The sequence below is a fragment of the Tachysurus fulvidraco genome, chromosome 24 (genome assembly GCF_022655615.1).
Source record: "Tachysurus fulvidraco isolate hzauxx_2018 chromosome 24, HZAU_PFXX_2.0, whole genome shotgun sequence".
Lineage (NCBI taxonomy): Eukaryota > Metazoa > Chordata > Actinopteri > Siluriformes > Bagridae > Tachysurus > Tachysurus fulvidraco.
In genome coordinates, this window is record NC_062541.1 from 7,206,440 (window position 1) to 7,221,942 (window position 15,503).

At 34.8% G+C, this 15,503-nt stretch overlaps 1 protein-coding gene across 1 annotated transcript; it reads right to left on the bottom strand.

Annotated features, from left to right (window-relative positions):
* Positions 1–3,451: 3,451 nt before the first annotated feature.
* Positions 3,452–13,942, bottom strand: mbpa (myelin basic protein a). Its single transcript, XM_027175532.2, has 6 exons — positions 13,707–13,942; positions 12,460–12,564; positions 11,263–11,289; positions 10,482–10,502; positions 7,143–7,232; positions 3,452–4,980 (listed from the first exon to the last, which is right to left on the bottom strand). The coding sequence occupies exons 1-6, from the start codon at positions 13,809–13,811 to the stop codon at positions 4,930–4,932; spliced, it is 399 nt and encodes a 132-aa protein (XP_027031333.1). The 5' UTR covers positions 13,812–13,942; the 3' UTR covers positions 3,452–4,929.
* Between the last annotated feature and the right edge of the window lie 1,561 nt (positions 13,943–15,503).

Below are 15,503 nucleotides of genomic sequence, written 5' to 3' on the forward strand. Positions count from 1 at the left end.
GGATAGCAATCACAACACAGCGTAACAAATCCACCAAGAGCTACACACACACACACACACACACTCCTCTGTTGTCAATTAGGGCAGAAATCGTATTTGTGGAGCCCCACACCATCTATCAAAGCACAGGTTCTTTCATCTGCCAGTGTCTCTTTGTACCTGTAATTAGTTTTGGGACAGGAGATAAGCTTCATTAAAGCAGCGAATGAAGAATTCAGTAGGTCATATTTCCTCATTGCTGGCTGTTTAGGAGCTCTGTTTAATAGATTTGTTTTTTCAGGCCTCGCAAAACACGTGAGTCTGCACTGTTTAAATGTCATTACGTTTTCAGTAGAAGCAACGCTGGATTTTAGCCACTTGTGCTCCCGAGGCTTTTATGGTAGTGTCCAGCTGCACCAGTGCTAGCATATGTTGAATGCTGCTTCTTCCTTCTGCTTGGTCAGAAGGTGCAGGTTACATTTCCATAACAGCAGCTTAGACAGTTTTCCCCACTGCAAGTTTTTCAATTAAATGCTTGTTCTAATAATTTAAAATTATTACGCTGGTGGATACTACTTTAAAAAAAAAAAAACTCTATAATGCTTGATATGGTTAGATTTTCTGTAATTTTCTTTTATTTAATATTGATGCAAATATTTACAGCATCGCAGAAGATGTCATCAGTGTCAGTGCTTTCTAACAGACAGAGGAAACGTATTTTGTCCTTTGTGGTTGTTCTGTGTGATAAAATATTTTTTTTTTTAGTCTTATTCACTTCAAGAGAGAAATAATATAGCTTTTGATGAGGAAATGAGTCTTTATACTAGTCATATTGCTATAATCATTAGGAACTTATTTATTTTGCAGACATTCCACAACATCAAATGTAACTAAAAACGGATAAAAAGTACAGTATGTGTTATTTTAAAGTGGTAATGAACGTAATGCCGATCGCTTTGGTATACTGTAAGAGGATTAAAAAAACAGTGTTACTGGAAAATGATAAGCTTTGGAGTTTCAATAACAGCCCCCTGTCATCCAGAGACTGGCTGCTAACAAGCTAATGGAGTTAATGAAAAGTTAATGAATGTATCTAGCTATGTCTATATCTATTTCTTTACTATCAATGCATATCTACTCCTTTACTATTAGTGATAATAATTACTATTATTTTTTAATGATGTTTATGTGTGTATGTATGTGTGTGTATACATCAAGAAGAAGGAGGGAGGGATGGAGAGAGGGAGGGCTACAAGCAGATGGTACGGCTGCTGCAGAGTCTTTACTGGTGGAAATCCCTGAGAACTTAACCCACCCTTCACTGGGGAGAGATGAGAGATGAGCCATGGCAACACCCCCTCCATATTGCCACTAGTGCTACTTGTAAGCAGCAGCGCATAACATCGTTACACGCAACCGCTCTACTCATACATCTGTCACATTCCAGACAGGTGTTAATACACAGGTATAAGTATAAGGGCTCAGACACTTAATACACATATGTTCCCGTGTACACACATACAACCAGAACTGTTCAAACAAGGACCATAAAGAGTCATTAGATGAAGAGAAAACAGAAAACAAGTGGAATAGGTTGCTGTTGAATTTCTCCTCTTGGCTTCACAGACTCAGTGATGCACTCTGCTGGTTCTAGTGAGGTTCTTTTTTCGTTTTTCTTTTCTTTTTTCCCTTGTTTTCTATGCAGGTTGCTGTATGTTAGCCAGACGTATCAAGATGTCGGGAAAAGAAGCATTTAAAAGTTGCAGATTGTTCCAGACGCAACACTTGTTTTTAAGTATTGACTTAAAACTGATATTTATCATTTAGAACCCATTTTTGCATAAAATTGTTAAAAGAAAAGACATAATAGATGCTGCCAGTGAGATCTATTTAATTACCAGACTACTTTGTGCCATTCTGTCAGCTTTATTGTTTCATGTAAAAATATTAGTTCACAAGTTAACACCAGAGAGTCCTGGTTTTCCTTCCAATTCATATCCCAGAGTAGGTGAATAGTCTAAAATAAATTTCCTCCATGCCATATGTGAATGTTTTGAATGTTTTTCTGTTCCCAGTTTTGCCACTATAGTCTCCAGATCTTCATAGATTATTTTGAATATCCCAGTATTGTTTATATTTGATTCTTGAAAGAGTTGCCAGTGATTTATAAATGTAGCTCTGAGTTCACAAAATACATTCATTTATTCAATGAGTTCACACTAATACAAGCTAGAAATTGGAATAATAGCCATTTTAATATGATCTAAACATTTTGTAATAGCCCTTTCATTAAAAAGGAGACATTACAATGTCCGAAATCCCTGGTAGCTCCTCAACTGATTTGATCTGCTATATTTACCTGTAAACTGTTTATAAAAGTTATATGAATTTGAAATGTTATTAAAAGGTTATCGAATAATGCTGTTTATTCTAAAATAATCCTTCTCTTTGTACACTTCCCTGTATGACCACAAGAGGGCACCGCAGCATTATAATCTGTCTCAGCTTGTTTTTCTCTGCATTATCTCATCCTCTGTAGGAGTGTCCTGTTCCCAAAAGTGCTGTTTATATAAAATTATGCACTGCTGAAATTTTAAGAAGAAGCGAGATAATGGAAGGGAGTGTGTTTAACATTTAACAATTACACAGAAACATATAGTTCTTACATGCTGGGTGGGACAGTGGCTTAGTGGTTAGCTCTTATGGGCTTAAGGGTTCGATTCCAGCCTTTTCCCTGTGTGTGTGTGACGATCACATGTTCTCCCTGTGCTTCAGGGGTTTCCTCTAAATACTCAGTTCACAGACATGGGCTGATAACGGAAAAAGCTATGACTGAAGATCCACTCATGACCAAATTCCGAAAACAGTATTTTAATACAATTAGATATTGTTGAAAGCTAATCATAGGGTTCAGGCACAGGGTCATCGGCTTTGTGTGTCAGATTAGATTAGTCCTTGCAGCTCTAAATTGTTTACTGGGCGTAAATATGTACAGGAGTGTGTGCATCTGTGCTCTGTGATGTACTGACATCTCATCCAGAGTGTCCCTCAACTCGTGCCCCAAGGTTCCCTGTGAGCCTGTATAGGATAAGTGGTAGAGGGAATGGATAGACGGATGGATTGTTCACGGTTACACGGTTGTCTTGTACTTCCAGCATGATAATAAAAATAGCAGAAGAATGTCTTTTTGTTCCTGTGATCACCTTCTTCCATCTCACTCAGTCTCTTCGTTGCATCTCTGATTACTGACAGTTTGGTGGAGGACGTGATTGATTTGCACGTGCAATTACAGGACTTCAGATAGCACTAAAACTCATTTAGGGTGTTCATAGAAATGTGGGTGATGCTTTTTACCATTTATAAATATGTCCAGCCTTGTTACATATTACATTGGGATTCCTAATGCTGCTATTCTCTCCAAGTAAAAGAACACTGCTTTGTCAAGAGCAGATACACATAATATACCCACACGTATATTTAGGAATTTTTATTTGTTGTTACTTAAAATATCCACTGATTAAAAGTATTACAGATCATAACTTAAAAACTTGGCCACTCTTACTCAAATATTCTTTGCATTATGACTCTGTAGCACCATTTGGGACATATAAAGCGCTGATGGGGAGAATAACTGAAATTTATTTATCTCTTCAGCACTCATTTATAAACAGTACATGCATGAAAGTTCTAGGAGACACAAAACACAATATGAGGACACATTATAAACAGAAAGTTGAATAAAATCAATCTCACTCTTCTCATCACTATTCTATCCTTCCTTTCACCGTCATTCGTATCTTTCCTCAGATCCATCTTTCACTTTTCATTTCCTCTCATGCACCTCCTCTACCTTTGAAGATCTGCCATCCTGGAATTTTTTTGATCCTTTCTTATTTTGGATATATTATACAAAAATACAGAAAAGTAAAACATTTCCACTCAGTGTATTTCTCAAGCCATTAAAATCAATATTTAACTACATCAGTGCAAATGAAGGGCATCTCTGCTGGCTTGGATACTGCTTTTCCAGTTCAGAGACTTGCGATTTTAGTATCTGCTGCATGTTTCTTTGTGAATTAATGTTAAACAAATTGATATTTTATTGTCATGCATTAAACATATACAATACTGAAATGTTATAAAGAGGTCTTAAGTGGCAAAACACAGTCCAAAATCCTATATGCCAAATCATTTTAAACATAGAAACAAACTATACAAGACAGGACACTTGACAACCACAAGGAACACGGACGATCCAAAAATACGCTACACTTACATAACACAACCTGGAATCATTTCTCACAGTATTATATGGATTAGAGGATGAAAGATATTGAAAGTATCAAAGAAAAAAAAATACACTAGGTGTATATTTCACATGGAGGAAAGACAAAGTGATTGAAAACAAACTTTGATGAAAATAAGACTATTGATTACTGATGCAGCTTTGCATAATATTAAGTAAAATCAAGTAGGAGGTGGCTTTATATCGATTTATATTACTTTTATTACTTAAATGAAACTCAATTGGACTTGTGTGCCGTCGTGGAGGTTGCCATGTTGGTACAATATCATCAGTTTGATCACTTTTGGTATGAGGAATAGGTACAAATCAAATTTGATCCTAACTTTTTTTTAAATAGTTTCTTCATTTATATTGTATATTTGATGATATTAAGGCACTTATTTGTCTAAATGCTATAGAAATATGGCTGAAGGCACATAAACACTGAATCTCACCAGCACACCCCTCGTTCTTATCACTCTGTAGGTAAATACTTTCCGATTTCAGGATTGTATCACTGTCTAATAAGCGAAGGTGGCCAATATTAGTCTGTTAAATGCAAAGCAAAGTGTGAGTCCACAAGGCAGAGACCCTCTGCTTTTCCTTCCTCCTCCACATCCTTTCACTTATCTTCTATCTGGCTCGTTCTCGTGTCACTCGAGGGCTCAGAAGATGGTGCTCCAGCGTTTTGGTGGAGAACGAGATCTACTTTCTCCCTGCGTTTAACAAGAAATGCAGATGAATAGACATTATCAGTTATTGCTTGTGTCATATCGTGCAGCCTTTCTCCAAAATCTGTTGTAAAGTGTATGATTATGCTGAATAGAAAATGAAATATCTGAATGAGAATACGTTCCAGCTAGCACTCTTGAGCAGCACTCAAATAGGAACACAAATGGAGATAGAAGACATTACAGCCATCACTTTGATCACATACGTTCTTTGAGTGATTAGTGCAATTTGGAGCTCTGTTCATTTTATTGCATGAGAGGAGTAAATGTAGAAAGGAAGATTGCTTTTTTTTTGTAATGATTGTCATATGGAGTACTTAGAAGGAGAAAATATGTGCATTAAAAGCTGAGGTAGGTCATAGCAAGTACAGTATGAAGACTTGCCTTTAATGGCTGTAGTGGAATTATTCCTGAAATATAGACTTCCTGGGCAATTTAGGTATAATTTAAATTGGATTTAAATTTAAAAAGGATTTTACCTCCACTAAATGAAATAAAATAAAATTAAACAAATTAAATTAAAAATAATTTTAAATTAAACTTAATTTAAAAGTAATAAAAATAATTAAATTAAATTAAATTAAATTAAATTAAATTAAATTAAATTAAATTAAATTAAATTAAAAATAGACACAATGATAATGTAACATAAAACCTAAGTGAATGTGAGAAGGAATAAAACATTTCAAGTACTGTTATAGGAAAATTATCCAAGAAGGCATGGGGTATTGTGGATCAGTGCAGAGTTACTTTTACCATCCTGAAGTTGATTATTTTCCTAAAGCAGCATGTCTTGACATGTTTTATTTCTCTTATACTACATGAATTTGCCAATAATTATGATTTTTAATTTATTACAAAATAACATAACATGCATTTTTAACCTTTTCTAGCTACATTTCATGTTCTGATCAGTCCACAAAAGTGAGTTAAGCTTCTCTTAACACTCACAGCAGTTTAGTTTACACATTAAACATGTGCTTTGTCATGTTTGCCTTGTTACTGTGAGGATTTTGCTGACAGTCAATGCACTTGCATTGAAGACTCATTGAATAAATGTAAACATAGACTCCTTACAGAAAACTGTAGGCATTAATATTCATTTTGCAGCCTTAAACCACTGTCAGAGCTGCCGTTATAGAAAAGGAATCAACACCTTTTTTTTTGCTTAACACCAGTAATATAAGGAAATCTGGTGAAAAATTAATGTCCCCAAAGCCTTAGCTATTTAGCTATAATTTTAAATCAACAATGGAATTAAGATTTTAGTAAGAATCGAATTCAGAATTTTAATGTAGACTTTTTAAAACAAAACAGTAAAAAGACGACGAAAGCTCACATAAGGAAGAGTCGTACGTAACGATGCCATTATAGTTAATATCACAGACAAGCAATTAACAAATTAATATGAAAGGAAGTCTGAATAAAAGAGAGTCAGTTCTATTTTTTTCCTAGAATGAATAAATCATCAGGTTGGACACCATGTAGAGCTGTGTTTCAGCATCCACAGCAGGTGTCCAGTGTGTCCCCAGAGGACCTGGAAATGCCATGCGTGTAAGTAATGGAAATGTGAAGATAAGCATCGATGATCAAGGAACAGTCATGGAGAATTCAGTAGAGTGAGGAAAAAGGTAAATAGGTAGACTGGTAGAGGACCTAATGAATAGGGAGATTGTGGATTAGTGTCCGAGGCTTAGGGTCATGCAGGTGGACATGCAGGCAGGACTGACCAGTGATAGACAAGGAAAAGGAAAGTTGAAACGAAGGAGCTCTAGGGACATAGAGGCACTTTGAATGTTTTTGAATGATAGGAAAACTCCATGCTGAAATACATTAAATATATTTCCATGATACACTGGGATTAATGATTCTGCTATTGTGGTGTTTAATAAGATATATAGCATAAGTGATAAGACTTACGTTACTGTTAGAGCCTAAAAACGTCTTTTAGTTTTCATTTATGCAAGCAAACGTGACTCATTTTCATTTCATGTGAGTCGAGTCTTAAGAAAAACGAATGTCCTCCTTCTCTCCTGGTCCCTAGCTAGAAGTGTAATCATTCAATCAATCAATCAATCAATTAGTCCTACAAGTCGACTCCTGCAAACTTTCATGAGTTTGCAGACATGGTGCTACACCAAGCTCACCAGATTGAAGATTCTCGAGAGTGTGTTCTGTTCTCGACGGCGTCTGTGGGGTGATCTGATACTCTCTGAGCCACGTGCTGATGGTGAAGCCTACAAACATATCTTACATCAATACACAGAAGGCCCAAGCTAGACCCTCTTTTCGTTCTTATTGCCATTTTAAATGTCATTTTGTAATTAGCATTATTATTGGAACATCATATTCCATAATTGTGTATGCTCAGTAATTACATCATGTTACACCATGTGATATAAAATAAATTCTATAAAACCCTTAACAATCCGTAATGTCATCTCTTGTAATTCTACATTGTATGGTCACATCTGTATTTGTTTATTGCTTTGGATAAGTGGTGACACCTGCATTAGTCCTTTAGGACAACTGAAATGAATCTACATAAACATTTCTAAGGGGTAATTCCAACAAGCATCAGCTGCCATAAAGCCTTTTAATGAAATTTGGAGTCACCTGTTAAGCAATGTGGCCGGAATGGACGTCAGCTTAACACTGGGTTTGGCTGGGTTTGTTATCACCATTTATTTTGAAGATATCAATATTTGTGTGAAAAAAAGATCAACAAACTTTTTTATGAATATATTCCCATACTCTTGTAGGTAATGTAAAAACAGAAATAAATTCAGTGTTTTATATGGACATAACAGAAAAGGGACAAATTCTATGTTTTGGTTTCTGCTACAAAGAGTTAGGAAAAGAGTTATGTGAATCTTACTTGATTTTTTCACTTATTCTGTATGATATCATTATAATAATTTGATATAGTAGAAGTACACTGAGCTTCAAAGCTTCAATTGTCATATTTGTTTATATGTCAACTTGATGTTAAAATGAATGAAATTATATTCTTTATGTCAGCTGATGCTTATTTTAAGCTTTTGAATAGAAAATATTGGAAATATTTCAGTTTGTGTCAACTGTCTTGAAAGGCTAATATAAAAAAGTCAATAATAAACAAAATATTGATTTTTTTCTATACAACTGTTTTCCAATGTAAGAACAATTTACAACAAATTCAAAATTAAATATAGAGATTAAAAATATAAAAATAAATAACTCTGAGAATATAAGTCATTAAAATTAAAATTTTATATTAAATTAAATAGTAATAGTGAAATGGTCAAAGAAATAATTGCTAAATTATTAAAGATTAAATATGTAAGACCAATTAAACGGACTGAAGATAAATAATTGGCTAAAGATAATCGGCGTATATCTGACTGAGAATTTGCTAGTCAATTTAAAGCAATAAAATGAATACAAGGAAGTTATATTCTATTCTCTTTTGAACCGGATGTCAGTAAAGTGCTGCCAGTACTGGAGTAATGAGGTGGCATGAAGACTATCAGAGGGTTTTTACATGTATCGCTATTGTTAGGGCTTACTGTGTAAAATGTGACCATGATTTTGAATAAATTTTGAACAATATAAAATGAATGTCTCTCTTATTGTGCTGTAAAAGGCTTTGATGGTGAAAAGCTGTAAGGGAAAAAAGAAAACATTAAGGAATGAATGGATCAAACATCCTTGACTCATCACTGAGGTTATCACATGTGCACAAAGTAAACACAGAGCTACGTTAAAGACATGACGAATGTGGAGTAAGAGAAAAATGACACAGTCTAGACATTTTATCTTTCATTTGTGGTTCATTTGAATTGATTTAAAATCAGCTGTTCAAATGAGTTTAACAAATAAGCTTTTTTTTTCATCCTTATATATTTGCACATTTTTCTCTTTTTCACCACACTTTTCCTCTGAAAGAAGACTTATGTAAAGCAAAACCATAGACTCAGGCAGTACATGACTGAGCCAGAAAGGGGTGCTGAGGAGTAATTGATTAAAATGAGAAAACGGACACTTGCAGAGGCAGATGAGGAAAAAGTAAGGGAGTGTGAGCTGTTGGATGACACAGAGATTGCGCTCTGGTCTCTAGGCCCATAGAGGAGAAAACTGCTTCACTGGCTTCACCTCGGAAAAAAAGCTGTACTGTCTCATAGTCATCCAGGAGCAGAGAGCAGCTCTGGATCAAAGTGCCAGAAAACAAATTCAATTTGAGCAAATATTGACCCTCATACTGCAGAGTAACTGTGTTTAACAGAAGCTGGAAGTGACTCTGATACTTAGAGCTAATGGATTCAGTGGACTGACTGTGGGGCATGTAGACTAAATCCTACATAATCTTTTATACTTAGATGTACACAGTGGCCTTTTTACACTGTGTCAAGTTACTGTGTCAGGTTTTTTTATTCCCCATTAAAAACAGTACTCCCGAAGCATTGCATTCTTCTTATACAGCAAGAAATTTGTCAATGCTTAAATATATTATTTCTTAAAGAACGACAAATGATGTTTCTTCACAGAGATAATTACGTACATCTTTTTTATATGATCCCTGTAAGTCGTTCATTTAGAAACGATAATATATTAGAGTAACCTGTGATTTGATTTATAGCTGCCACGGTCAGAACTGCAGTTCTAGGAAATAAATCAATACATTTGAGTGATTAGTACTTAACATTCAACAACTCTGTTATACAGATATATTTATATCCTTACTACGTGTACATCGTTCTTTCGGCTGCTCTGTGTTCAGGGTCAGCGTGGTGGATCATCCGGTCTGAATATTTTATTTGGTACAGGTTTTACATCAGATGCCCTTCCTAATGCAACCCGCCCTGGCTGCAGCAATGACTGCACAGGATCCTGCCACTGGACCACTAGGAGGCTTTTCTTATTATGCATATAATTGCTTTTATAACTGATCCTTATCTTGTCATCAAATATTCATATCAATATTCATCAAAACAGTAAGCTTTCAGTTGAATAGCAAAATAATGAAACAGATGTTTACGATAGGGCTTTTCTTGTTCCATGCATTAGATCATAAAATCTCACTAATACTGTATAAAGGCCAATATTGAAGCTTTCACTGCTGATGTTTACTAGCCCAAAGTGATTTTAAGTCAGATTATTAGAAATCAACAACACATCAATCTCTGCTTTGGCGAATTGTTCCCCATAATAAATTAATAGAGGACATTAAAGCCGATGCTTTATCCTAAAAAGATTATAAATAACCCCAACCTCACAAAGAGCTCTGGAAAGCATGTGTCAAGTTGACAAGAGCACCATAGGGCAAAAAGCTGCAATTACGAATAAGTCATTTAGTTATTTCACAGGGAAGAGAAATGGCTGTTAATGAAGAAGACACATTAGAAACAATAGAGAGGAAAAGAAAGCTGACTGCTCAAGCCATGAAGGTCTGCCTATGGAGATGACTGTAAACACAAACATGACTTAATTTAAAGCAGGAGACATACCAGGCCCAAGAGTTCTCTCCACTGCAAATAAAAAAAGACAGAGAAAAAAACCAGTAACAAGATAGAACAATTATGTTTCGACATAGCAGGAAGAAAATCTTTATGAATTACATGATGTCTATATTGTATGTACAGATCTGGGATACGATGTCACATGCATTAACACACATGATGCAGAATTAGAAATGAATATTCAGAAAGGTTTGATGATCAGTGATAAGTATTAACAGTGATAAGCTTAAACCTAGAACCCTTATATTCTTACTCTAGCTATCTATAACTAAGATCTGAATGCATTAAGGGTTTCCATGTAAGAACATTTAAAGGACCAAATACTCCTCACATGTCTCAATGTTTACTTTTTATGTACTTATTATTTATTTATTATAACTTATTATGTATTATTATATAGTTAATATGTTTTTAACATGTGTATTTTTACACATGACTAATATTTATATTTTTTATCCCTACAGACAGAAATTCATAAATGATTATTTCACATTTAACACATTATATAAAACAAAATATAATATCTGTTCATTTTACTGTTTTATTTTTTACTTTTATTTATCTATCTATCTATCTATCTATCTATCTATCTATCTATCTATCTATCTATCTATCTATCTATCTATCTATCTATCTATCTATCTATCTATTTATTTACATTTTAAATTGTTAACTCTTAATGATTCATAAAAGTTTGCATTAGAACATCATGTCCTTGTGGCATGGAAAGCTAGAGTAGGTTACATAAGGAACGGGAAAAGAAACTTACCCTTGACTTAGGGCGAGGAGAGGACACCTGTGGGGTGATAAAAACCATAAAAAATGTTCGGTTACTCACTGATCGCATAGATGAACACTTGTAAACCAAATGGAGTACAGAATATCTAAAACACAGTATATGTGACAGTTTAATCCTAGTGCATACAGTGAATACCGATTGCAAACTTCTGTCTGATGAATGAAAGATCAAAGCTTGAAAAAGTATATAACCAGAGATAAAAACACAGGCTAAAATTTTTCCATGAATATTAAATTATTTCTGACATTAATTATTTATGTATATACCACAGCACCGCTGCAAACTCTATTCCAATTGGTGAGATGGTTCAGATTTATTTTCCATCTCTGCATCAACAGCAGCAGTAACGATATACAGAGGAACTTGTATGGCAGAGAGAAAATGAAAAAAAGGACCCCAGACATGCTTGGTGTTATTGCTAATTCAGATTGGTAACCTTAACGCTACTCTATCATTGTTTTTTTTCCTATAAACAACAGCTTGTTGCAGTCTTATCTTTATTTATAAAACCATAAGATTTAGTGTTTTTACTGTGCATTACAGTTACTGTAGTTATTACTATTAGTAACTGTACTACAAGTTACTGTTAGTATTGTTAAAAATCTCCTTTCAAAATCCCACTATCTAAAGAATCTGTATAGCAAAGAGATGAGTGAAGTAAGTGTGTGTAGTCATTGCCCACTGTCTGGTTGGAAAAACAAGCTGTCAGCAATGTAAGTCTGCAAACACAAGCTATATATCTGACATAATGACAACTTTGGACTGTAAACATGGGCTGCAAATGGCAGCTCACGAAGCGTGTCAAAAAGCAATGCACTGCCAGTAGTCGAGGTTATGTTTGGCTCTATTTTTTTCTTTCAATTAGAATGAACTTAAAGCGTTACTCAAAGGGGCTGTATTGTTTCACCAGAACAGTGAGGAATATGTTTTTAAGGCATGTAAGATGTATGAAAAGACTGACACACCAAAAGGGCAAGGTTGAAACACAAAAGCATAAGAAACGAAAGTCTTCTCAGTGGAAAAATAGACTGAAGAAAGGCTGCTGCTAAGGCTAATGGATGATTTTTCCTTTTGTATAAAAGATAATAACCTAAGAGAATTCTGCTTTTAGTATCAAACCGTTCACAAAGTACCCAATCAAAGTAAGCATGTGAAATCTGCACTTACAAAGCTCCTGAAGAAATGGACGACAGGGTTCACATCTCCACGACGTCGGGATGAGGAATGTTGAGGTCTTGGTGGTGAGGAAGACAGATGACCACGAAATGAACCCTAAACATAATGTCATAGGTTATAGGTGAGTTTTTGGTTACATTTCTGTCCTTTAGTACTGACTACACACAAAAAAATTCTATCCAGACAAAAAAAACCCTGCTTGCAAGGTTCTAGATGAATCCCTTAGACAAAAACTAACTAACTAACTAACTAACTAACTAACTAACTAACTAACTAACTAACTAACTAACTAACTAACTAACTAACTAACAACAACAACAACAACAACAAACAAACAAACATTTGTTTGTTTGTTTGTTTATGATCTTAGGATTGTTGTTTTGGAACAGATCAGTACACTAATTAGTTTTTACATTTTATAATTATTACATGTTTGTAATGGGAACAAATGAAAGGAAACTAGAGTGGTGTAAAGTGGCATACTAAAAGAAAATTTGTTAATTAAAATAAATAAACAAACAAACAAACAAATAAATAAATAAATAAATAAATAAATAAATAAATAAATAAATAGTTCCCAGATGTAAAAAACAATCCCAACCAGAAGACACCAGTGCAGAATTATAAACACTAAAGACTACAATAAATACTACAAAATAGTAAAAGATGGAGTCTATAACAGATTTTGTTACTTTAAAGCATGTTGCTTTATTGGGGCACTTAGTCCAGAGTATGTAGATATAAAAAAAAAAACATCTGTATACAGTTGGGACGCAACCAATTCACACAACCACAGCACACAATACTTTTGAAAACTGATTAATCTTCATGGCATTGTTGTATCTTACAATACGATTTAGTCTGATTAGTTAGATATTTCTTTCTTTCTTTCTTTCTTTCTTTCTTTCTTTCTTTCTTTCTTTCTTTCTTTCTTTCTTTCTTTGAAATAGCATTCTGTCTTATAATATAATTTTTTTTGCATTCACAGCAACTGACAGCTTTAATCATCATGCATATATCATGTCATCTTGAAATTCCCAGTTCTTTGTTATAACAAGATGTTTTCTGCTTCAAAAAGCTTATCAACAGACACGATGACATGTTTTCTTCACCGGTATCAAAGGTGTCTCATTCTGATGTAAATTACGAATGCAAAAACCACAAAAGCAATATGCATTACCACTTTCCCCTTATTTCTGCAAAATGCATGCACTGATGTGTCAGCCCTCATCACTCACCTTTCCTCTTTTCTTCTTATCACCTCCAAAGAACTTGCCAATCTGATCCATGAGACCAGGAGCCTTCTTCTTGCGTCCAAGCCCTGAGGTGCCTGCAGTAGCCATTCTGGATGTAGATCTTCTGAGCCTGGGTCAACAATCTGCACGGCCTGCCAACGTCCTTCTCAGTTCAGCCCTGTCTCCGCTCTGAGGACACCCCAGTAAGCTTCTCTATAGTCTTTGGTGCATATGAGGCGGATGGGCTGGCCTTTGAAGGTGTGGTTCAGTCAGTCCCAGGCAATCATTAGAGATAAGGTGGGTCTGTAATAGCGTCAGTGATCCTGGTTCAGTGCCAGGCATTCTTTACAGCCTGTGTACCCTTGGAGTCAGTCACTGCCGTACTCTCTGTTCAAGGAGCTGCCATTGTTCTTGACCACATCTGCCCCGGTCCTGTGTGGCCCACAACAAGGCCTGTGTATGTGAGAGCTGCAGCACAATGCAAAACAGCCCTCAGCACAATCAAACTATTGTTATAGTCATTCATATCCTTTATACAAATAATTTAGGTTGAAATGACATGTATGCGCCCTGTGCCGCTTTTATCTTTATTTTTTATTTGAAATCTTTTTATTGATTCCAAAATCCATTTAGTGATATAAGACACAGACATTATATCAACACTTTCCGATTTTCTTTTTAATGTCTTTCAATTTTAGAACAATAACCTACACGTATCATTTGTCATTGAAAGTGTAACTTTCGTAAACGTTCCCTAGTGCTGCTAGGAAATAAAAGCACACCATAACATCTTTATATGAACTGTGTAATTCTTAAGCAGACTAGAAAACTTTGTAAATACTCAAAGAATTGAGTAGCAATTAGAAATGCTTCGAAATTAGTTTCTTTTACTGGAACATTTTAAATCTAATCTAAAGAGAAAAGGCAAAACCTTTCATGAATCATACCAGATATTTAGACACAGCAAATATTCATGTTTTACAGCCAATACTAACATTATTTCTTTTCTTTATGAGTTCAACGGATTTGCACTGCAAGCATGCCTTCTGATAATAAAACTCTTACTTAGGATTTTATTAAGAAGAACAAGCACTTAATACGGTTCCCAATGTTTCAGCATTACATTATTTATTGAAATTTTGTACATTAATAATGATTAAATTGTAATAAGACATTATCCAGAACATTTTATTTATTAACAGCAGGCAGGCATTCAAGTCTCAGAACCTTGAGTTATATTCACTCTTCTTTTAATTACATGTCTACTACACTGCTGCAAGAAGGCGCCCAGACCTGAAGGGGATAAATATGTATGATCCATGGTTAAATGTCCTGTACCTGAATTCACATTAAATATTTCCCTATATACAGTCGTATGCAAAAGTTTAAGGACCCCTGACAATTTCCATGATTTTCGTTTATAAATATTTGGGTGTTTGGATCTGCAATTTCATTTTGATCTGTCAAATAACTGAAGGGCAGCATAATATTTCAGTAGTAAAATGAGGTTTATTGGATTAACAGAAAATCCACAATATGCATCAAAACGCATTTAGATAGGTGCATAAATTTGGGCACCCCAAATCAAACCAGAAAAATCAAATCAATATTTAGTAGAGCCTCCTTTAGCAGAAATAACAGCCTCTAGGCGCTTTCTAAAGCCTGTAATGATTGTTTGGATTCTGGATGAATATATTTTGGACCATTCCTCCTTACAAAACATCTCCAGTTCAGTTAGGTTTGATGGTTGCCAAGCATGGACAGCCCGCTTCAAATCACCCTACAGATGTTTATATACAT